Source organism: Euwallacea fornicatus, chromosome 27 (genome assembly GCF_040115645.1).
Source record: "Euwallacea fornicatus isolate EFF26 chromosome 27, ASM4011564v1, whole genome shotgun sequence".
Lineage (NCBI taxonomy): Eukaryota > Metazoa > Arthropoda > Insecta > Coleoptera > Curculionidae > Euwallacea > Euwallacea fornicatus.
In genome coordinates this window covers 700,920-724,548 of record NC_089567.1, presented here as the reverse complement: position 1 = coordinate 724,548, position 23,629 = coordinate 700,920, and the positions used below count along the sequence as shown (strand labels likewise).

General features: G+C 34.6%; 4 protein-coding genes across 4 annotated transcripts; 2 read left to right on the top strand and 2 right to left on the bottom strand.

The window, feature by feature from the left end:
• Positions 1-24: 24 nt before the first annotated feature.
• Positions 25-13,145, top strand: LOC136347159 (uncharacterized protein CG7065-like). The gene is made up of 21 exons (XM_066296902.1): positions 25-346; positions 406-506; positions 2,596-2,703; positions 5,820-5,930; positions 6,047-6,259; positions 6,326-6,496; positions 6,576-6,852; positions 6,985-7,306; positions 7,637-7,864; positions 8,359-8,501; positions 8,565-8,775; positions 9,055-9,459; positions 9,605-9,798; positions 9,858-9,994; positions 10,254-10,424; positions 10,548-10,686; positions 10,774-10,910; positions 11,071-11,441; positions 11,575-11,789; positions 12,040-12,397; positions 12,586-13,145. The coding sequence occupies exons 3-21, from the start codon at positions 2,641-2,643 to the stop codon at positions 13,064-13,066; spliced, it is 4,347 nt and encodes a 1,448-aa protein (XP_066152999.1). The 5' UTR covers positions 25-346; positions 406-506; positions 2,596-2,640; the 3' UTR covers positions 13,067-13,145.
• ECSIT (evolutionarily conserved signaling intermediate in Toll pathway, mitochondrial) lies at positions 13,134-14,854 on the bottom strand. Its single transcript, XM_066296924.1, has one exon. The coding sequence runs from the start codon at positions 14,745-14,747 to the stop codon at positions 13,566-13,568; it is 1,182 nt and encodes a 393-aa protein (XP_066153021.1). The 5' UTR covers positions 14,748-14,854; the 3' UTR covers positions 13,134-13,565.
• Positions 14,855-15,775: 921 nt separating this feature from the next.
• LOC136347177 (uncharacterized) lies at positions 15,776-17,925 on the top strand. The gene is made up of 2 exons (XM_066296937.1): positions 15,776-16,100; positions 17,658-17,925. Exons 1-2 carry the CDS (start codon positions 15,992-15,994, stop codon positions 17,840-17,842), a joined length of 294 nt encoding a protein of 97 aa, XP_066153034.1. The 5' UTR covers positions 15,776-15,991; the 3' UTR covers positions 17,843-17,925.
• A 2,507-nt stretch (positions 17,926-20,432) lies between these two features.
• On the bottom strand, positions 20,433-22,060 carry LOC136347205 (homeobox protein Hox-A3-like). The gene is made up of 2 exons (XM_066296964.1): positions 21,889-22,060; positions 20,433-21,387 (listed from the first exon to the last, which is right to left on the bottom strand). The coding sequence occupies exons 1-2, from the start codon at positions 21,892-21,894 to the stop codon at positions 20,491-20,493; spliced, it is 903 nt and encodes a 300-aa protein (XP_066153061.1). The 5' UTR covers positions 21,895-22,060; the 3' UTR covers positions 20,433-20,490.
• Between the last annotated feature and the right edge of the window lie 1,569 nt (positions 22,061-23,629).

Here is a 23,629-nt window from a genome sequence, read left to right as displayed (position 1 = left end):
TGAAGGGAATTGCACTTACTACTTCTAATTCTGCTGGAAAATTAGTCTTAGTGCCATTAGTGTCGCCATTTTATCTCTCGAGATACCGCGGTCAACGCAATGCAACCTTCGATTTGTCCGCCATAGATTTGTGTCCAATATGGCAAAATGGACGGACTAAATTTTTGAAAACCGTGTTCCATTCACATTTTTTTAGGTCATTTGTTTACTTTGACCACTCTATATAAGTTGACTTGACAATTTTGACGTTCCATTCAGTCATATTGGTCCTTGAACTTATTGGTGTTTATTACCTTCATCCCCCATGCAAAATCTTCTCATTTTGGTATAATATGGAGTCGCCACAGTAAGCTTGATTTTTTATTTATTTAATTAGTTTTTATGGGCTTTTCTTCTTTCTTTGAGTGTGTAAAACCCCTGCCATAATTCCTCTGGGTCTAAATACTGTCCTCTGCTTGGCCCAACTGCAAGTGCAGTAACTACCATTGGGAGTCCTACAACAGAGGGTAAGATCCCGTCGTTCCCCAATTTTTCAGTACTCGCAGGACTCCCCACTTAGCTATTATGTCTTTGAACTGTCCCTTTGTGGGAGATCTTTCACATGCTTCATCATAACCTATGGTTGGTGAATCAATGATTAAACGATATTTGTTAAACTAAAGATCATAGATCCTTTGCAAGCTTGAAAGGCTAATGCATCATTCCCCAAGATCATCAGTTAGTTAGTAGTAGCTTTAACTTTTAATCACAAACGTGCGGTCCATTTAATCAATTAATTTTACTTGTGTAGAATAATCCTGTCAATCCAACTGGAAGCCTTTACCTCATGTCTCCCCTGTCATCTATTAGTAAAGTTGCAACTTCCAGAAAGGGGGGTTGTTAGATCAAAAAATATAAAATCAATGCACTATATAAATTTAAGCATGGTGCATGATACTTCACTAAATTAGCAGACCTATTTTTTTGTATAAGCTTGTCAATAACTCACAAATTTCAAATATAAGCAAAAAATATGAAATCTCACTTTCATACATCATAGTTGTTGAATTTTGGTGACAAAAGCTATGAAGCTAAATGAGTATACAGTTTACTGGCTATTTAACGTCAAAATAATTACCAATTTTCACTTTTATCCCCAATATTTTTACCATCTTGAAACTATTCCTACATTTGAAAGTGCTAATTAATTTTGCATAAAATTATGCTGAATTTTGCCTATTTAAACAAATTGGTATCTAAACTAATAGTAAGATGATTCACCACACAAGATAAATGATAAGTTTCAATAGCCGCATTTTATAATTACCAATGTTTGTAGGGTGGCTCAAGAAAATTATAGTTACATTTTTTTAAATATATGTCTTCAAATATTTTTTTTTGTATAGTACCCCACACTGAAAAAGGTTTTGTTTTATGTCCCTCATATACAGTATGTTCCCAAATGGGGTTGGTAAGAATTTAAAGTTTTTTATTTTTAATTTTACTAGAGAAATGGATTCTTTATAAAAAAAATTTTTGCTTGTTTCAAATTGGTTGAATCAGTTTTTACTGTTTCAATTTTTTTTTTTGTTATAGAGAAATATAGAAAAATAGGTTTATTTAACTGATAATTTTTCTGATTCCCAAAAATTAATTCTCATTTTCATGGTAAGTGTAATCATGACGTGTTTTTACTAAGTTTTGATTATAATAATTCAATGAAAAAAAAGAAAACTGTAAAATAACTGTATTTTGAATGTTAGAAAGGGCTTGTGAATCAAAAAATAACTATATATTTCATCCAAATAAGAACAAAATATCACGATAGATGATAGCACTTTAGACAGGCAGTGGACCAGATCACTCTTAAAACGTTAAAATGTTAGTGACCAGTGATTTTGTTTTCAGTTTCTCTCACCATATGGAATTAAAGTCATATTAATAGTTTCTGGTTATACATCATTGCCATATTTCTGTAGTACCTGTTGGTGAATCGTATTGGTAAGTTTAGTGCAGACTGAGGAACTGTTATACTGTCCACAGCAACCTATTGACATAGTGTAAAAAGAGACCGATATGAGAAATACATTGTTGCACTATTATTCAGAGTGAAATTAGGCAATAATGAAATATTTCTACATCATGTTCGTCATTTCTTCCTCAATCACCGTTTCATCTTTAATTGAGCCCTTGTCGAAAGGTGGCAAATCCAAGGGAATATTATAATCTTGATAATGACAATATACAGAATAATCCTCCATTTTCCTGTACAAACTTATTTGCGGCCTCACAAATTCCTTCTTTTTCAATAGAAATTTTGCTGGAATTTCAAATATTCAAGAAAATTGCTCAAAAAATTGTTGTAAATGAAAATTTACAACAGTTATTTGATACGTACATTTTCCTGAATCCCGATTTATGATATGATTCTTAAAGGTTTGCACTTGATGTGTTGTGTTGGTGTCGGCAAATTAGACGAATTATAAACTTGGTAGTACTGTAATTTCCCAAAAATGAAACATACGGTAAGTTGCGATATACCTATATTTAAAAGTGTAGGTATTGTTATAGTCGATTGAGACGTGAGCTCTTCATTAATTTAAGTTTTCTTTACAGATAATTCGTATTTTCTAGAGTAGTTTCTAACTTACTGTTGAAAAGATGGAACCAGCCGCACCTGGAACGGAAGATGAAGTGCTTGATTTTAATTCGTTAAATAAAAAGGTATGTAATATTTCATTTTTTATGATATAATATTCGTTGTTTTACCTTTCTATTTTAGTTCATAGGTAAGTATTAAAATTGAATTTTATTACTGGTTTTTACTGCCTACATTCTTCATTGATTTAAGCTCTATTTTAAATCTACAGTAGGGAACAGGCAAATAAACTTGGCATATCTACAGTTGTGCATATTTATAAAACAATCGAAGTTAACTGCCATGTAATACAAATTTATCCATACGATCAGACCTTTGTGTAAACGATACTTCAATTGAAAAATTTCATGGAAATTGGAAATACTAAAATTGACCATAAATCAATAAACTGTAAATAGGTCTACACACAGTACTTGTTTAAAATGTCTTCCTTGAACAACTAAACGCTTTTTTATATGGGTTTAAGACAATTTTAAAAAATGCGAATTTGAGCTACCACGTCGAGGGATGAAGTTATCAGGGGATGCAATTTTTACGTTGTAGATCGTCATTGCAATGCGAGGATGATTATTTTTTACAGACACGTCATTCATAAATATCCACAATAATCGAGATACCAACCAAATATATCTATCATATATTTAACAGTCCTGCCTACCAAGAGGCAACTAAAGTTTATTAAGATTGCGCAGTCTACTTACTTTAAAAGCAGAAGTACTACAGTTAGAAACACTGTATCGGTGGTAAGTATGTTGAGCGTAATTCAGTTACCACGTTCAACTGTCGTCGAAATATCGATAATAAATCTACAAGTGTTATCGGAATCGGAATATTTGCTAGCTTGACGTTTTGAGGTGTTTTTGCCCCATTATAACACCAAACATATATTTATGATAGAAAGCTCAGTCTACCTCGACACTTTGATCTGGTCATACTAAAAAGCCAATAGAGATCTGAATTCATAATTTTGTTGCTTATTTTAGTTTGGTAGCAAACTAAAGTAAATAAATTTCGTTTTTTGTATGGACCTTTTCATAGCAAAAAAAATCTCTTTTTTTGCTGATTTCAACAATGTGATCATTTGCATATTAATTTTTGCAAAAACATTCATGGTGATTCATTAAAAAAAAAAACAAAATTATGTAATTTTAACACATTTGCGATGTCCGCATGTTTAATTAAAAGCTAGATTCTGTTGGTTTATAGAAAATATGAATCTTCAAAATTAATAAGATCGAGTTTCGGAGGAAATATTCTCTTGATTTTATGCAGCACAGGGCTGATTCAACAAATTTTCATGTGATTGCGTTTAAATGAGATATGTGTACATATAGACAAAATAGATGGAAAATGTATTGTCGGTAGTGTGTTACAAATGGGCGATAAGCCCATTCAACCATTAAGACGATGTTGGTACGACCACATTTCGCGTTGATAAGTTCATTCAAGTGTGATTATTTTCATTCAAGTAAAATACTAAATACAAAAGTGAAAAATATAATATTAAAAAAAAATAAATCACCACGGACACCATATTTCTTCATCCCTCATGCATGGGTTTGGCACGCTATTATAGTTCACTGTAATGCCACTGGTTTCTAATATGTTAATGTAAACGGTACATTTCATAAAAACCATTCATAAGATTAGAAGGGACAACTGAAGTGAAATCTAATTTGTGTATTTGTATATTTTTAATTAAAACCATTAAAAGTGCTTGATGCGACCAAGTTGTTATTCATAAAACCTTCAGTTTTAATCAACCACCAAGCGCAAAAATCTGCATAAACAATAATTGTTTAAACGGTTAAATTCGCTATTATTAGCCGTGGAGATGGTATCCAATTTGCTTGAATATCTTAAAATACCAGCGACGATCACAAGTCTTGAAAAAAACTTAAAAAGTGCTCTATTTTCGTCATGAACCCAAACCATATCAAAGATTAATTACATTTTTAAAATTTCAGTTCGACAAATTACTGGTGTTGGAAATTAATCTATTGTATATGAACCTTACGGTCGTCTGTATGATGTCTTTTGCTCGAGATTGCTCTATGTCAACAAATATCCAACGTACTGACTAAATTTAAATAGAATTTATGCATATAGATGGAATAATGAGGTATCTGCGTGGTACAAAATGTTTATTCCCTCTAGCTGTTTAAGTTACATGTGTTACCATGATAATCTACTCGACCATCTTAGCACAGCAATGATTAGGCAAACGTGAATTAAAAAAAAATTCAATAATTTTTTACAAGCAAGTTTTATTTACATTTTAATAGATCTTATTGTGACTTAAAGTGACGAATAATGACTGTGGACAAAGTATAGTATTTTATTCGCTTCTATTGCCACTATTCCCCGAGGAGAACTGCGGTCAGAGCGTAAATCTTTCCTATAGGGAATAATCATATTCATTAGAAAAAAAAATTGCTTGGTTATATGCAGTTTAATCTGATAAAAATGTACGGAATTTTCCACTAGCGGTTATGGAGATTAAGAAGTAACACCGAATTCCACATCATGACTCTTATTGGACAAGCTTCATTTATACAGGGTGCTACAAAAGCCCGGACCACTGTGTCAGAAGTGTGTTCTATACGTTAATTTACGACAAAAGTTTATTATCTAAAACGCCGCTTAAGAAGTTGCGACCATTTGACGTTTAGAAAGGGATAGACGATTTAGAAAAAAATATTTGAACTTTTCTCCTAAATTAACGCGTATAAAACAATCCTTATGACCTGGATGCACCCCCTGTATAACATATATTGCAATAATATTTTTTTTATCTTCGCGTTTGGTTATTAGTGAGGTGAAACATTGTAGAAAGTGAAAGTGTTTTTAAATGCGTGTATTGATCTGGGTTGTTGCTTACTTTAAGGTTGTATTGCATTCAGTACAACTTCTATATACATTCTACTGCTTTTGTCTGACTAGTAAGATTTGTAAATTTTTAACAGTTTTGTTAAAAATTTAGATCAAACAGTTTTTTGTAATAGTTGTAGAATTTAAGATTCTGAAATTAATGCTATTTTTTTCGCGATGGCAGTCTTGAAGAAAGTGACGGTTTTAGTTTTATATTAATAAACACATTATTTTTTAATGCAAGTTGAGTTTAATAATTATATATTTTCACGCAATATTTACTATTATTAACCTATATATATTTTTACAGGAGACCGAGAACGACCGATTATTGAACATCAAAGCGGTATTGAAAAATGGGAAGTTTGAAAATGTATTCGAACTTTCATACATCAAAGGCGGCGAACAATGGTTTTGTAAGGTAATTATGGCACCAATAACACTATGTGTTGGGATTAGTTCGGAGCTGTATAATACTACGGACTAACCAACGAAAGAAATTAGAAAAATTCTTTCAATTTTCCTCATCACTCTTAGATTTGTGAATGCCCTATTATGGGACGAGTATACCAACACGAACTGGGGCGAAGACATTCCCAAAATATGCAATCAATTTATAATCGTGGTAGATCGGGGTTGGAAATGGAGGAGACGGAGCACGTACAAACGCAATCTACTACTTTGGGAATTACTCCCGGAGAACCTGTTCCACCCGGCATTGAAGATGTTTCCCGTAAGGCCGTGATACAAGTAAGTTAATTAAAAAAAAACGGTTAATGATATAAAATCATAATGTGTTTTTCGTTTTAACTGTAGGACCGTCTTGATGGCTTTAAAGTTGGTCCTTTGGTGGCATTAGAATATCTTATCGAAATGGCCGACTATGACCCGTCAAAGGAGCCTACTTACTTGTGTATTTTGTGCGATAAGAAGGGCGATCCTAGAACGGTTTTGACTCATTTGGCAAGCTATAATCACATATCTCAGGTCAGTAAGTCGTACGGGAATAGGCTATACGCGACATGAGTATTTAATATCAATAAGTTTCAATTTATTTTTCTTACAGTATCTCCAAAAACATTTCCCAACGTGCTATCGAGCTTTAGCTCCTTACATGACAAAACAATTCAAGAGAAATTGGCAACTAGTTTTGCAAAAAATTGCCGAAGCCATTGAAAAGAAGCACGGAAGGCTTCGACCATTTTGCATAGATCAAGATAAGTTTGAGAAAGAGCGAATGTATTTTTTAACAATGATTTCGAGGGGGCTCCATTTCTCCGAACAAAATGGACCTAACTTTCTGGAATTAATAGTTCATGAGGAGCTGACTAAAACTTTTGATGGTAAGGGATTTTCTTTCATTAAAATATTAGCGCATTGATTTCATAATATGTAACGATTATGGAATTGACACACAAATAAATATTGATATACCATATCAAGAATTGTAATAAATTTGTTCTTAATTTCTGCAGACGAAGGTAGGCCAGTAGTAAAATCAGCCTCAAGTTTCGGTGGTAAATCGTTTATTGCGAGAGATCCTGTGAGAGTTGTAAAAAAACGAAGTCCATCACCACCAGTTGTAGCGAAACCGGGGAAGAAAACTCGCAACTTGGGAGAAGAAATAAAAAAACCAGATCTAAATCGAAGAGGATCTGGTGCAATTGCGAAGCCTCGACGACGCAGCTTGTCTAGTGTGTCTAGCTTGTCCAGCAATGATGATAATTCGCAAGGAAGACGATTGGCTAGAAATCGGTCACCTCCATTAAGAGGTGGCAAACGTCCATATGACAATAGGTAGGATTTCTTAGGGACCAAATTATACTTGATGTATTGTTAACTTCAACATCAAGCGTAATTTCAATAAAAACGAAGAGTTTAACCAATACTACGGATATCTTTTAACGTTTTCATGAAAATGAGTGTACAGTTAAACTTTGCAACACATTAATAATTTTGTACTTGTCAGAGTAAATTGAGTTTTACTTGCATGCCAGCTTATGTTAAAGTACAATTTGAAAACCATTCTCTACCTCTTATTTAAAAGAGCGCCATTATCCATTTTTTTATTTGCTGTTATTCTCCGAAAGCAACGTAGGTTTTGTTGTAAATAGTTTTTACCTACAGGGTAGCGTATAGACGTCGTTCTCCATCTCCAAGGAAACGAGTTCTTAGAGGGGAGAATGAGGAGAGATGCAAAAACCGTGAGAAGGAGGAAAGACAAAAGATTGATGAATATAACAAATTGTCAAAAGCAATTGAAACTGATGTCGAAAAAGGTTTAAAACAACATGAGAAAAATCCTGAAAGACATCCTAAGTATAGCGAGGAGTGGAAGTTATTTTGGAATAAAAGGTAATGAAATGTGTGTATAGTTATGCCACACAATTTAAAAAACATATCTCATGCAATAATATTTTCGATAATTTGCCCTTTTCCTTGGTGAGTCTAAATCGGAAATACCTAAAAGAAATTGATAAATTCGTTTTTTGGCGTACGTGAAATTTAACCATCATTTTTATGTTCTGTAGACGTAAAATGATCTCGATTTATTTTATCTTAAGGCAATCTGAGGCAGTAGAACCATTGGAAATTCTTTCATCAGAATTGTTTAAAAACTGAAGGTATGACCACCGGCTTTCGTTAGACGAATATATTTTTTTTTCACGTCTCATTCAACAGTTCAGTTGAAAGTTATTACGGACAATCATATGGCCTTGATGATTCAAAATCTTCCATTTTGACTTTATTTTATTCCAACCAAACTGACGTATTTTCAGTAAAATATTTAAATAAAATGTAAAAAAGTAATTTGAAACTTATACAATTTGATCATTTTGTTGAAACAGGTATAAAGAATTGCAATCGGAAGGAAAAGACGCGTCGAAATATGACTTTAAACCGGAATGGATTCAATTTTGGGGAAACAGAATGAAGGAGTTATCAGAGGAAGAGATAAAAAGCAGAAAAGAAGGATTAAGAAAAAGACTTGGTAAATGCATTTTTATAAAGATATATTTAACGTTATCGCTATGAACAGGTGTCTTTATTATAGGTCTTGTAGAAGAAGCCCCTCCAGTGAGTTTCAAAATTGGTGGTGCATCTGCGGCGTCTACTTCCTACCCACCGAAACTTGTGCTACATCTCAAAGATTCCAAATCTGTTGCGCCTTCATCGTTCAAGCCAACCGTCGATCCCGATATTATTATCGTTGATGACAAGAATGACTCTTATCAACCATCTCCGAGAAAAACAATGCTTAATAGGTGTGTTATTTCAATTTTCTGTTATAAAGCCGTAAAAAGCAACGAAACTCGTAAAGCCATAAAAATTTTACTTTTAGTCGTATATAGTTGTACATATACGGGGTTTAGCATTTGGAGTTAAAAAACGTGTAATTATTTTTAAGAAATGCGGTATAATATCAAGGAACACAGTATACGTTGTCGTTCTTAAGTTAAGTTATGTATATTTGTCAGGTGTCAACTATTTTTGGACTTGCCTCATAATTATTTTCACACTAAACCCAAATTTATATTCTACAGAGATACACAAAGATCTCATAGTCCGTGGGAAAGCGACCCATCGCCCCCTAGATCAGCATCTCGAAGAAGATCTCGTTCTCCAGGTTTAGACAGGAGGAGATCCGGTTTCAAATCCTCCGATAGGTCACGTGACAGATCTATGGATAGACGAAGAGGAGATAGAAGCCCAGACAGACGGCGCTCATCCGAAAGAGCTACGCGGTCGCCAGAGAGAGCTTGTCGGTCATCAGAGCGATCTCGGCGCTCACCAGAAAGAATTCGACGCTCATCAGAAAGAAATCGACGCTCGCCAGAGAGAACTCGACGTTCGCTGGAGAGAAATCGAACAGAGAGAATTCGACGCTCCCTTGAAGGAGGAAGACGATCACCACCTGGGTCTTCAAACAGCCGGGATAGGAGATCTAGGTAAATTAGTAATTTATTGTAACTGGAAATCTTGAATAAGAGTTTTACAAGAAATGAAAAAATGATAATTTTGAACATCACAAAGTTGTGAAGGTTTTTCCAACTTAAAATTAAATTTTAATTTAGTAATCTTTAATAAATGTAGGTCCCCTGAATTTGGACGTGAGCGAGAAAGAGAACGTGAACACGTTAGAGAACGAGAACGTGAAATAGGGTTAGACATAATTCCGCCAGACAGAAGTTGGGAACGTGGTATCCGGGAAAGTTCCTTTGAAAGGGATGTTAGGGGCAAAGATCGGATTAGAACCGTTGCTGAACTTCCCTGGGAAAGGGAAAAAGGTATGTATTAAGCCAGATATCCACTAGAAATTGAAATCAAATTGTTACTTTATTTGTAGCAATATATGGCCACGGTTCTACCCGTATGAATCCGATAGATAGTTTTTATGGTCCACCGCCAAAAATGAGGGATCACAGACAAATGTTGAATTTCATTCCGCCGCCAGTTGTTGAAGAAGAAATAGATGATGGCGAAGTAATTATAACGCTACTAACTATATTTAATGTTTTGATTTAAAATAACTTGATGGTACCGTCCCCATATACGCTAATGCTAACTTTAGGGGCATCGTTTTATTGCCCTTTTCATCAATATTTTATTTTAGAAATGATAATAGAAAAATTGATATGGAATATCAAACCTACATACATGTATATGTAAGATCTGAGTCGTCAATACTGTTTTTAAGGTACCATAAGGTCGTAAAATGACGATATTATATATTTTTTTATAGGTTAATATTGTCGGTGTACTACGATTGCTAACAGCATTGGAAGAGAAATTGGGATCATTGGGTCCAAAGATCATTGATCTTTTGGCTCAAGCCTTGGCTTTAGAGAAAAAAGAAGCGAATAGCAGCGAAACACTTTTAGACAATGAAATCAATTGTGTGATGTTCGAGACGGTAAGTTTAACTTCTCAGAAGATATATTTCCACTCACATTGCCAAGTGAGTGTTTTTGTGGGAAAATCTTCCGATACAAAGAAACATCAACGCGTGACCCTTTAACTTAAATTATTTTTATAGGTGAAAGAGAAACTGAAAGGTCAGTTGTTAGCTGGTTTAGTAGATATTCATCAAGAGCGAGCTTTTAAAAGAGCCATTCAAAAGATAGCCAGTTTAATACACATGGCCAGTGAACGAAAACGAAGCAGAACCGTTCCTGGTAAATTTTTTATGATTTGAGTTTTAAACATTTCTACAGTATATTATTGAATAGGTTTCTAGATACACTGTATTGATTTTTTTACAGCACTTTCAGCTGTTGCTGTTCCTGGTGTTGGAGCTGTGGATAAAGCTGCTATTGCGAAACAACTGGCGAACGCCTTAATCGCACAAGGAAAGACAAACGTTACACAAGCTGAATTGGAACAACTTATTAATGCTGTTGTAAGTGCATTTTTATTATTAGAAATATCATCCAAATGAAAAATTTTTGAATTTTTGAAATGTCTTCTAAAGCACTGCGTGGTGGTTGGCGGTCGAAATAATCTATTTTGTATTTCAGTAAATAACAGAGTAAATATTTTCACTAATATCTTTGTTTTAGGTGGGAATGGCGGAAGCCTCAAAAGGTTCCAATAAACCGATGACAGCCGCTTCTTTCTTGGCGAAATTGACCGGTGGCGGAGAAACAACCACTTCAGGAGTTGAAAAAGAGAAAGTTATCATACCACGTATTAGTAGACACAGTGATGAGAAATGGGATAAGTCACGAGAAAGCGATATAATTACGCCATTGGAAGCAATGACCGAACCTCTGTCACCAGAACCGTCAAGTACCAACAATATGGAGAACTTGTCTGATTCCGATTTACAGACCTTACTTCAGAACTTCAAGGATTTGTCCACTGAAGAACAAATGAACCTTATTAACTACTTGAAAAAATTGGAGTTGGATGAACCTGAAAGAGTAGAGAGGTAGGAGTTGTTAGTTTAACATGCTGCACGTTAACCAGTATGGTTCTTGGTAACGAAATAAATATCTATGTTACCAAGTACCAATATACCAATGTTTAAACATATTTTTTTCTAAATAGTAATGTTGTTGTAGATTGAGAAAATTTGTCAACTTAGGAGGCGAACAGTCCAGAGATGTAATTGATATAGATAGGGAGCCAAGTCCAAACGCAAATGGAAGGAAAAGTCCATTCTCAATCAGGGTGGAAGATACCAATCCTCAAGCTGATTCTTTCCGTAGGAAAAATAGGGATGATAAGGTAGTTAAAATTCATTTGGATTCGGAAGATGAAGATTACAGTTATGAAGGTATGTACTAAACTAGAATACTAAAACTTGCAATATTAGTTTCGAAACCTTAAAGATTTGTTTAATACATCGTTACCATATTCTAATGAAATAAGAAACAACTTTTATGTTCGTTTTGGCCAGAGCTTCCAGTGCCAGCATCAAAATGCTGTTTGGAAAACAAAAATTTATAATGATCCATGACTAATGAAAAGTCATAGAAAACTTATATAATGTCTGCCAAAGATTAAAACATTTTTTTAATTTCTAGACGTTGTTAAAGCGGTGTCGAAAAATGTCCAACAGAAAGAATTAACAAATAATCGACAAGAATCTTCAGTAACCGACGCAAAAACCTTAATCTCTAATCTAATGAGCTCCTTTGGCGGAAAAACTACTTCTGCAGTAAATCTTTTGGGTTTAACAACACCTGTCTCCATTGCAACGTCGCACACTATAACTACTACTGCAGCTTCCGCAGATTTTGCGAACGCTCTGAGAGGTATTAATATGGACAATTTGGCGAACATAGTGAGTAGCGTTAAGAGAGCTTCGCAAGATAAGAAATTGAATTTTGATCCACCATCCACAAGTTTGGATACTTTAACAGCAACTGGTGTTGAAGAGAGGTAAGTTCGGTTTTCACTAAATTGCAACAGATCAATGTAAATGATGACTCATGACTTTCAAAAAATTAATGCACTCTTGAGATATGATATTGAATTCCGAAAGAGGGTATCGTTTGCCGTATTGTACGTTCAAGAGTCGTTTGCCCTTTTACCTTTCTTGATAAAATATATGCAACATGAATTTACAGATTCGTTTCGTCAGAAGTAAATCCAGGACCCCACGTAGTCACCGTAACTCAAAACGTCCAGCTGATTCCACCGATAGAACATAAAACTCCATTGCATTTTGATGCTCCGCAAAGTTCATCCTCATCGGCTCCTTTGGCAGGTCCACCTGTGGGACAACGTTTGCCTTTGCTACTCTCAGCACCAAATCGATTTGGCCTGCCTAGAAACATGGGCCCTGTTGGACCTCCCGGTCCTCGACCGACTATTGGTTCGGCACGTCCTATGGGTCCAGGCCGTCTCATGGGCCCGGGTGGATCTATGGGCGCAAATATGAGCATGAGACCTAGGGCAGGGCTTGGCCCGCCGGGGTTCACTCAAAGAGGACCAAATCCAAACTTTGGAAACCCTAATTTTATGAACCCAAGACTCCCACGTCCCCAGTTTAATCCTAGATATTCCGGTCCCGGAGGTCCAAGAGGGCCTGGTTTTAATAGGTGGTAGTCCGCTTTAAATTTGCTTTGCAATAGAAATATTAATTAGTTGTAATAGTGATATAAATAAAACAACATTTTTCGTGCAAGTGAAGTTTATTTTAAAGGGTATTGTTTTTGAAGCTCATTGAAACTTTAGCAATGTTCTTATATGGGGAGTGGTTTTCAAGATATTTGAGGAATAATTTAAGAAATAAAACTATTTTATAAGCTATTCTCCCAAATCTGTTAGAAACCAGTCAAGATGTGGCAATATTGTAAAATTTCCCTAATGAGCTTCATAAACTTGAACTTTTATTTGATCTAACCAACCCTGTATTATACAAGACAGGCAAGTTCAAATGTCTACATAAGAAATCTTGGTAACTATAGAATATAAAGCAACACAACTTGAGCACTCAAATATTTTTTTAATCATCTAGTAGACCAAGTTTTAATAACTTTCATGTTTTAAAAAACTCTGATATTTAAAAATGGTTCTTTTATTTATTTAGTCAACAAATTGCATATCAGGTATCTTCAATTGACTGTTTCTCAACTTCTAAATTTCCTTGTTGCTTATCAACATGTGTAACCTCTTTTGTCATGCTCTTCAACTTAAATACTATTGATAACTCAGTTAGGGCTGGATTTCCATCAAGCTCCAAATGCCTAATCCAAGAGAGAAGTGAATCTTTACTTGATGTACCAGTAGCACACAGTGCATAAATAACACCATCTTCTTGTTCATGGACTGAAGGAATTGCTTTTAAGACATTTTTAATTGGAGGTTTGAAGTTAAAAAATGATGCTTTGATTGTTTTAATATTGTCTGGATCCTCATAACTGTCATCATACTGTCTAGCCTTTCCACGCAAAATGAAATAATTAATAAAATTTCCCCGTAGAAAAACTGTTAATGGTCCTTCAACAAAAACTGCATCTTTGACACTGTTCTCACTCAATAAACCTTTCTGTACCACACTTTGAGCACTTATAATCCATGTGTCATCTACAGAATCTTTTATATCTGCTGTATGGTAAATTGTTACTTGGTTTTTTGTATCTATATTGCTTATTCTTTCTATAGCCAGCTTAGCTAATTCATAAGCATCATTGGGTAATGGGTCTGGTAGTGGAAATGGTGAAGCATATCTCCACTTTGGCATCCAGTACATCATCCTCCAATACTTTCGGACAGGAAAACCTCTTCTCCCAAATATGGCCACAAGCTGATCCTCCATATCAAAGTCTGGCAAGACATGATTTTCTTCCATCTGTGAGAGAAGTTCAAGAATACATTGCTGTTGTTTTGGATAATGCATAAATTCTGCTTGAATTATATTCTGAGGCACAAACTTTCCTTTTGGCAACACATCTATCAAAGCCCTATAAACATCTAAGTCTCCTTGTACTCCAAATTCCTGCATATGTTTTAAAGCTTTATAAATAAATTCAACATGACCTCTTCGATAGACTTGTTCTTGTTTCATAAATATGTTAATTAACTGTAGATAAGTGTCTTTGTTTTTATCTCTGATTTCTTCAAAAGGGTCTCTAGTAGTAAGCGCCCTGTCGCTTTTACTTTCAGAGTCTTTATAGCCCTTTGAAGAGATATGGATATTTCTTTGTAAAATATATTGAACTGAACTATGTTGATTAGAAGATTTAAATAAAAGTGCTGCTTGTTGAAATAACCGTTTTAGTATCATTTTGGTCCAACTGAAATATAAATTATTGACTTTCTTAATAATTTGTTATTAATTTCACATTTTATGAATAAATTATTCAAGAGAAACAAATGTAAGGTTAAGATGATATAGGTAACTTAGAAAAAGCTGGGCGTTTAGAAATGTAGCAACACCGCAGTTGGAGTTAATGCAACAAAAAAATCTATCTCAATAATTAATTAAAAAAAAAAGTACACAAATTATGTATTTCAAATTTTGAAAAAATTATATGAACTTAGCTTCAGAACAATCAGTACTGGACTTATATACTACAACTTGTCGTAATCATTTTCAATTTATCATTACTCAAAAACTTGGCACTTTCTCATAGGTTCACATCGCCAATTTAGGCAAATATGGCGAGTAATTCCTGCGAAGCAAACAGTTGCCCCTGGCAACAGTCATTGTGACAGTGACGATCGTGACATTACTATGTACTAAGATTCTTACGAAATCCGAAATCTGGAAAAATTCTTTAGAAATTCTGGAAAATCTGGATTGGAATATTATTAATTCTGTAATTCCAAGTTCAGTATATCCTGGTTCAAATTTTTAATATTTTTTTCATAACATCATAATTGCACTGCTTCAGTCTGTACAACCATAATTAAGCTGTTTAAGGTAGGAATAATTCCTTTTGACCAGGGGCTTTTCTTATATTTCACTTTGAAAAGTATACTAGAAAAATTCGATAGTGCTTTGAACACATACTTATCTGTTTACAATATTTTAGTTAGTTTTCTGAATATGGGTAGTGTGAATGAAAAGGTTAAAGCAGCTTCTGACCCCGGAAAGAATGCCTCTTCAGATGAACCGAAAAAGTTGAAACCTTGCTGTGCATGTCCAGAGACAAAAAAACTACGTGATCAATGGTAGGTTTCAATTTCTAGCATTGCATACATAGTTTATTACTTCAGGATATTTTCAGCATAATTGAGAGAGGGCAGGAAAGCTGTGGAGATTTAATAGAAGCACATAAAAAGTGTATGAGAGACTTGGGATTTAATATATAATTTCTCTTCAAAACAACCCTTGCCTAGAAGGACTAGTAGTGATGATTTATTTTTATTTTGAAGAGAAGTTTTGCAATAATTAAATGTGATATAGTGATTAGGTTAGCTAGCTTGTAAACTTCTAAATTTGATCAATGATAATTCTAACCTAACTTATTACCTATATTATAAATTTTACCAAAACTTTGGGGTTATTTCTTTCTTTTTTGAAAAATGGAAATAGAAGGCAGTAAAAATGATAATGGAGGTCTTACTTCAACAGAAAAAGATGATGCATCGTTTTTGAGAGAAAGGTTCCTATTCCTCATAGCTTCCTTGCCAGGTAAGATTACAAACTACATATTTATAAGAGGGCTTTCTGTTATTATCAACGCATTCTGATGAAACGAGTGATGAGCTGTTCAGCAGGCAGAAGATCAGAAAAACCATTAACCTGAAACTCTTAACAGTTATGACAACTTAAGCTGGCAATTCAATATCCTAACATTGCTCTCAAAGTTTATTTGAAACCACTGCTCTTTGTTACTATTTTCTATAAGTATTAAGCTAAACTAGGCATGAATTTATCAAGAATGCAACAATTGCAAAAACAATCTCACTAATCTATGAAATGTACCAAAGCAATACAGTTTGTTTTGTTCACCCGGTATGCTGTGATGATGAACTCTCACTAAATATGTATTACTAAAGAAATGGACTCAGAAAAAGAGTTATAGGACCTTTGTAAAAAGTTTTCACGTATCCTGTATTCTGGTTGCTTTTGTTAGGATGTGCTTAATTTGAATAACCCAAATTGTCAAGAAAATTGATGATAAATGATAGATTATAAGTTTGAATCTTGAGTTTCTAATAACGTGAGTTAGTAAAAAATTACATTTTTCTCATCCTTTGTAAAATGTGTAGGTGAAATGTTTGAACAATAATTATTGCTTCGGGTCCTGATTCAACAAACTCTTAGACTTGCGATAGTGGGGGCAATACGTTCAAGGCAATAAATGAAAAGTTAGGAATGCGGAAAGGCGATACTCGTAATAAGAGGGGAGGTGGTTTTAGTGGGTAGGTGGGCCACGTTATGGTTGGCCGAATCCCTCACTATATGGCTGCACATTGAAGTAGGGTGTCTCAAGAAGGTGCCCAACTCATCGTAAAAATTAAAAAAAAAACTAAAAGTGCAAACGCCCTGTAATTTTTTTCTAGGACAAAAAAAAACCGTTGAATACGTGTCTAGGAATCATTCAAGGCTATTGAATAACGTTATAATGAGAATTCAATATTTACAGGAAATATCAAATTCCAAGTGGTAAAGTTTTCTTATTATTGCAGGACATTTCTCTTTACCCTGTATGCCAATAAAAAATATGACTGAGGAAGAGAGACGCAAAAAGAATATTTTGTTCTAATAATACACCTTTTTCTTTTCGGACATTCAACATTTGATAAATACTGAACAATCTTTGTATAAAAAGTTTTTGATAAAGGTGCTACTTTAAAAGATACAAGAACATAGAAAAATCGAATAAACTGTTAACAAAAAAATTGGTTCGGCATATTTTTTTTCATTTTTAAGTATATATATTTCTCAGAAAGGACTTGACCTAAATGACTAATAGTTTACTAAATCAGAGACAGACGGTAAAAATTATGGAAGAAAAGAGATTATCTGTACTTACGTCCTATGCATGGTACTTGCCTGTTACTGTTTTATTGCTTACGTACCATACAGACGTTAAACCAAAAAATTTATCGGTTTAAAACGTTAAAGCGTTTTACGTAAATACCTGTAGGTGATTGTTGCTTTTAACGGTAAATACATGATATAATATTTCATGAGTGTGGGAAGAATTAAATCTGCTATAGTATATGGTATGTCCATTTTCAGGAAAGGCCTGCCAAGTGGGCATGGAAAACGGAATGAAAATTAACGCGAATTTAAGAGCGTTTGATGTATCGTTTGAGAATATTTTAGTTGAAAACTTGACCGTTCCCTCTGCACCCGAGACCCTCCTTCCGATGAGCATCCTTCGAACTCAGGACGTCCATACTATCTTCTGCACAGACATTTAGTTTGTATCCGTTATTTTATATCGGTACTTTGGTATCTCTACTTAATTGTTCCAATGAAAGAAAATAAAGTTTTTCTGCAGAAATACAGGTATTATCAGTTCTAACTCATCCCTGCGCTTTATACGTAGTACGATTCCTGTTTTGTAACAACCTATCTCTTTTCAATGCTTTAATTTAAACACAGAAGAATAAACGGCAATCGTTTTCAAACGCTAATATTTTACTCAGCTTCGCCTCATGCGGTAAAGTGTTAAACTTAATGACAGAAATTTTCGTTACTCATTCAGCAATAAACTCTTGTATTGGTGTGCGCAAGTGGCGTTTCGCACTGCATAGTTCAATCTGAAAAACTAGAATCTCCTCAAGCCTGGTCAAACCGGGTTATATTCTATAATAAATTACTAATAAATTACATCACACTGTCATATTAGTACAATTTATCAAAAAGATACATTTAGAGAAAAGAGGGTATTATTACCTTACCATATACATTCTGCAAAATTTTATTCTCATTATGCCTACTAAAATAGACTATATTCTATCTCACAGATATAGTTTTGGTAGCACACTCAATTCACATTTAATCAAAATAACTATCTGGTCATCCTATATGTGTTTATCGATTAATCGAAAGAAGTTTGTAGAATTTACCGAAAATGCGAAATTTTCTTCTTTTCTCTTGGTAGATTTCACTTAAATTTACGTTGCTAATTCTGTATCTAAAAATTTAAGGCATGGGATACCTTTCTTTTAGTTTGTACATTATACAGGGTGTCCGTTTTACGAGCTCAACCATGGGGATCTCGGTTATTTGAAGAGATACGAGGTCTTTTAAATTAAGGAAAAGTTGCGCATTTTCGAGCTTTGTAAGATGCTATTTGAAGAATTATAAAATTTCCTTTACTTCCGGAAATATCCGGGAAAATACGAAATTTCGAAAAAAGGTTTTTATTTTTTTCTGGACTCGTTTGAAGAGATCATTGAAAATGGCTGGCACATTTTCGTAGTCACTTTTTCTCTTCGACAAGATGACAGTATCAAGTTTGAAATTCGACGTTTCGATTTTCCGAAACCATCATCAACTTTATTTTTTATTATGGGCGCCATCTTGGATTTTCACATTTTTGGATTCAGCTTTTTTTTCCGATCACGATGATGTATCACATGTTAGATCCTCATGGTTGAGCTCGTAAAACGAACACCCTGTATATTTGTAGAATTTGAATATATACAGTGGTGGTCACATAAATAAGAAGTCTTTAAAATGTACCAACCTTATTTGAAATCGGGAAAATAAAAACATCGTTTTCGAGGTATGGCATGCCAAATCCGCTGAATTTCTTCGTAAAGTTGAGTAAAATTTGTTACATTTTCATCTTTTAGTGCCTGTTTTACATCCCACCGTAAATTCTCAATTGGATTCAAATCGGGAGTGCAAGCAGACTACTCAATAACACCAACTTGATCTTCTACTAACCACCGTTTTACAATTTTTTCTGTATGTTTCGGGTCATTGTCGTGCTGAAACTGTCACACAACAGGAGGGGTATTCTCTGCATATGGCAGGATAATATTCTCAAGAATATCCCTATATTTGTGCATGTTCAAGATACCGTCAATTTTGGTAACGTGTCCAACTCCATGTCCAGACATACACCCCCACAGTTTAATATTGCCGCCACTGTGCTTTATGGCCATTGTAATGTACTTTGGGTTAAATTCGGTGTTACGAGGTCGTCTCGCATAAACTCGACCATCAGGAACGAATATTTGTTTCGTCCGACATGTTTCCATTGAGAACTTGACCATCCAATATGAAGTTTTGCAAATTCCAACCGTGCAGTTCCATTCCCTTTTGATGTCATGGGTTTCCTTCTGGAAAACTCTTCCAAACAAGCTTTCCTCATTTAAACGTCTTCGTATTGTTCTTGTTGAAGCTGTGAGTATTTTTTGGCTGAAAAGCTCTCTTTCTAGTTGAACAGGAGTTAAGTTTGGATCTTTTTTTGATGGTATTAATAAATGTTTATTAAATTGAGCTGTTGTTTTTCTTTTCCTTTGTTGTCTCATAGGATTTTCTAAATTTCACGGACGTTGACATGTTTAACCGCATTTGCGACCGTAGTTTTTTGAACAATCTAAATGGTCAGCAATTTTTTGATAATTCCCGTTCTTTTCCATTAAAAACATAATCAATTTTCGCAAATTTGGAGTGCAAGATTTTCTTTTACCCATTTTATGTTCTGTTAAGGTATTTTGCACACTAAAGCGGCACAAATTGATAGACAAATGATTTCTTTGAAAACGATCTTATTTATTTGTCCAAAGGAATTTTGGTTATTTATTGTTTTGGTCTATAATATAAATATAAAAAATATATATATTGACTGAAAATAGACGTATTTTATTATAAAAGTACGTGATCACACAAATACGTTTTTTTTTTGTTTTAAAGAAGTTTTACCGCTTTAAAGGACGTTCTTATTTGTATGGCCACCATTGTATATACATATTTGAAAAATACACGTTTATTTGAAGCAGTAGAGTAAAAATATTCATAATTGTTCCAAAAAAGTAGAGATAAAATGTTCGCTCATCACATACACACACACACACACACACCAAGGCCAGAGCAACGTCAATTACTCTATCTACAGCTCCGTTAACCCAGTGCTCTGCTCTGCTGGAGAAGCAGATCGACATTCATTCGCACTCCAAGTAACGCATTGTAAATTCTGCGACAACATCCCGTATGTTGAGGTATGATTGGTATTATTACCCCTTGCATCAATGTTATACTCGTTCAGCCTGTTGTGATGGAAGTTTGCCTGAATGCCGCCATCGTTTTGATACGATGGGACTAAGTTGGACCCCACAGGGAGAGAGTACGAAATCGGGAGGCACACCTGGTCATAATTGTTACCGTACATACCAAACTGATGATGATAACTTTGGTGTGTGGTAGCGACCGATGGAACGTCCCATTGCCCGTGGGGGGTGTGAAATGCGGATCCCGAGGTTGTTGGGAATTTAAATTGATGGGAGTTTTGAACGACCATGGAGCTGTTCACCAACTTTTGGGACAAAATGGGAAGATCTTCTTTAATGAGAGGAACGTTAGATGAACTCAAAGCGACCTCTAAACTCTGGTTCTGGGCTAATTCTGGCGAGGAAGTTAGCTGAAAGGAATTCGATCCTTGAGGCGTTCTGATTTTGCTGTCTTTCTTAAATTTCATTCTACGGTTTTGAAACCAGACCTTAATTTGTTTCTCTGTTAAATTTAATTCTTGGGACAACTGGATCCTCTTGGCTCTGCAAAGGTACTTTCCCGTTTGAAACTCCTTTTCCAGGGCCATTAACTGGAAGGACGTATATTGGGTTCTTGATCGTTTCGCTACTGTCGTCTTAATTTTGTTTTTCTGCACTGCTTCCTTCGGGCAAACATTCACCGGGGTTACATCTACACACTGATTTGAAGCGATTTGGTACCAGTTGTCTTCGAATGAATAAGAAGAAAGCGACGGATTCGGATTGAGGTCATTGTTGTTCTGAAACAATAACGGGAATTTTAAAATAAACGTATTAAGAATAAATCACAAAAAAACGCAAACAGCTTTGGTGAGAAGCGTAATGATAAGTAGTTGAGACGTAGCTGCTCGAAAAACTCAACAGCCTGTACGTGCCAGAATTCTGTGCCTAATGAAATTGTTTTGTTTTGAATCATTATACTAACTAGTTTATACAACTTTTCCAAGTCGCAGTTTTTAAGGAATAAAGACGTACTAGCAGTCATCGGTCGGCTATCTGCAGGGTAAATCTATCAGAAGGTGATCGCTCACGGTTTTGAAAAGAGCTCTTAATTATGTACTTTAAAGTTTATTTCAAAGTTCAAGCAATTTTTAGTAGTTTAGTATATTACTTTATTGACAATTTAATATAGTAAATTTACGCTAAGTAAATATCAAGTTCGTGATCTGGCAGACGAGTGAAACAACATAGAGCGTCCGCTGATCATATGCTCATACACGCTAATTGTATATCATGCTTACCATCATAATCTGGTTATCATGCGAAACGTAAGAATCTTGCTGCACTCTAACTGGAAACACGTCTTCTTTATAAACATAAGTGTTCGGGACACTGTAACTCTTAGAATTGCCGTAAGACTCAAATGATGAAAATGATTCATTTGAACTTATGGGATCACCGAGTGTCTCTGGAACCACAGTTGGGTTTTCAATTTCATCGTGCTCTTGATTCATTTTGAAATCACCTGCGCTCACGAAGCAAAATTATTTGAAAAAAACTTCCAACAGAAGTACGCACGCAGCAAAGGACGATTTACCACTCCTAGTAGTCCTACGACTAATACTCTAATGGCGATTTTGGGTTTGTCCAAGGTATTTATTTTAATGGGTTTTATCACAAGCAATTTGTGGGTGACCAATCAGGTTCGAAAATATTCTCAAAATTTACCTTCACAATCGGCAACTGGTATTAGGTAAAGGAATTGTGTTCTATTGAATATCAAATATTTTTAGGACCAGTTACGGAAATGGAGAATACGATAAGAATAAGAAATTGATTATTTGTACAGTGGATTGCACTTATCTATATTGTAAATAACAGTTTTGTAAATGACACCACAACAAAAACTTTTGTAATCATATTTTTGAGAAACCTCTCGGTACCCCAAGAATTAGGGGGCGCGGAGGGGGACGAAGTTTGACCCTATCAGTTATGCAACTGTAAATAATTACTTTTTTTATTTAAAATTTCACTAATACAAAATGCCACCCGACGTTTCATCTTCACACATTATCATCAACTTGAGCTTCTCACATGTGGGCGTGCCCGTGTTCTTCGCTTTTCGGCTACTGATGGGGTTAGTTCGAATAAGAGATCATCCAGCATCTATTGATCTATCAGAATTGCCATAAAAACATTAAAATCGTCAAACCGTTGAACTCACATCAAATAAACTACAATTTTTTTAACACAAATTTGCCCTTCTGGTTGGTCGGTGGAACTGCTAAAATAAAAATTGCAAAAAAATAAATAAAAAAAGAAGAAAGAGCTCCTAGAAAATTGTGAGTAAGATAGAGATTTATCTATGAGGGAAATGCCTTTATGGTGTATGGTTAGTAAAATGTCGTCTACTTTGGAATGTTTTTTTCTCTATGGCTCATTAATTTTTCATTGGCTAGTGGCCATAGGAGCCATCGAACAAAAATCAAAATTGTAGAATCGGAAAGTTGTAAAGATAAAAAATGTAAAAACACAATGTTCTAAGATCTTTAAAAAAGTTTAATTTAAAAAGTATCTGATGATTGATTCATCGGATATCATACGTGGACAATACCCTGAATATTGAAGAACCGGATTTTAGGAAATCATATCACGTAATTTATCGTGCTTAATTAATATCATTAGTTGGCAAGCTTCGTGAGCCCCTTTTCCAACGAATAATTTCGGTTTTGCTGGATACTTCTCTAATCACATGGAATATCTCTAATCTGCCCTTAACGGAGCTCTCTATAATTCCGAGTACGCACATTATTTGGTTAAGGATGGCATGGATTGTTTAAATATAACACAACGTCATATTACCTCATGAACCATTAATGGCAGTTAATGGTTTTTCTGGGGATACTTAATTATGGCCGATCGAATTATGGTCTCAGTCCGAGGTATATTTGGCCAAGTTTAGGTATGGTTTTCCATAAAATTCCGTAGTTTTGGCCCCTTAAAGGACGATCCACATATTTTTTCAATTAAAATTTTTCCTGC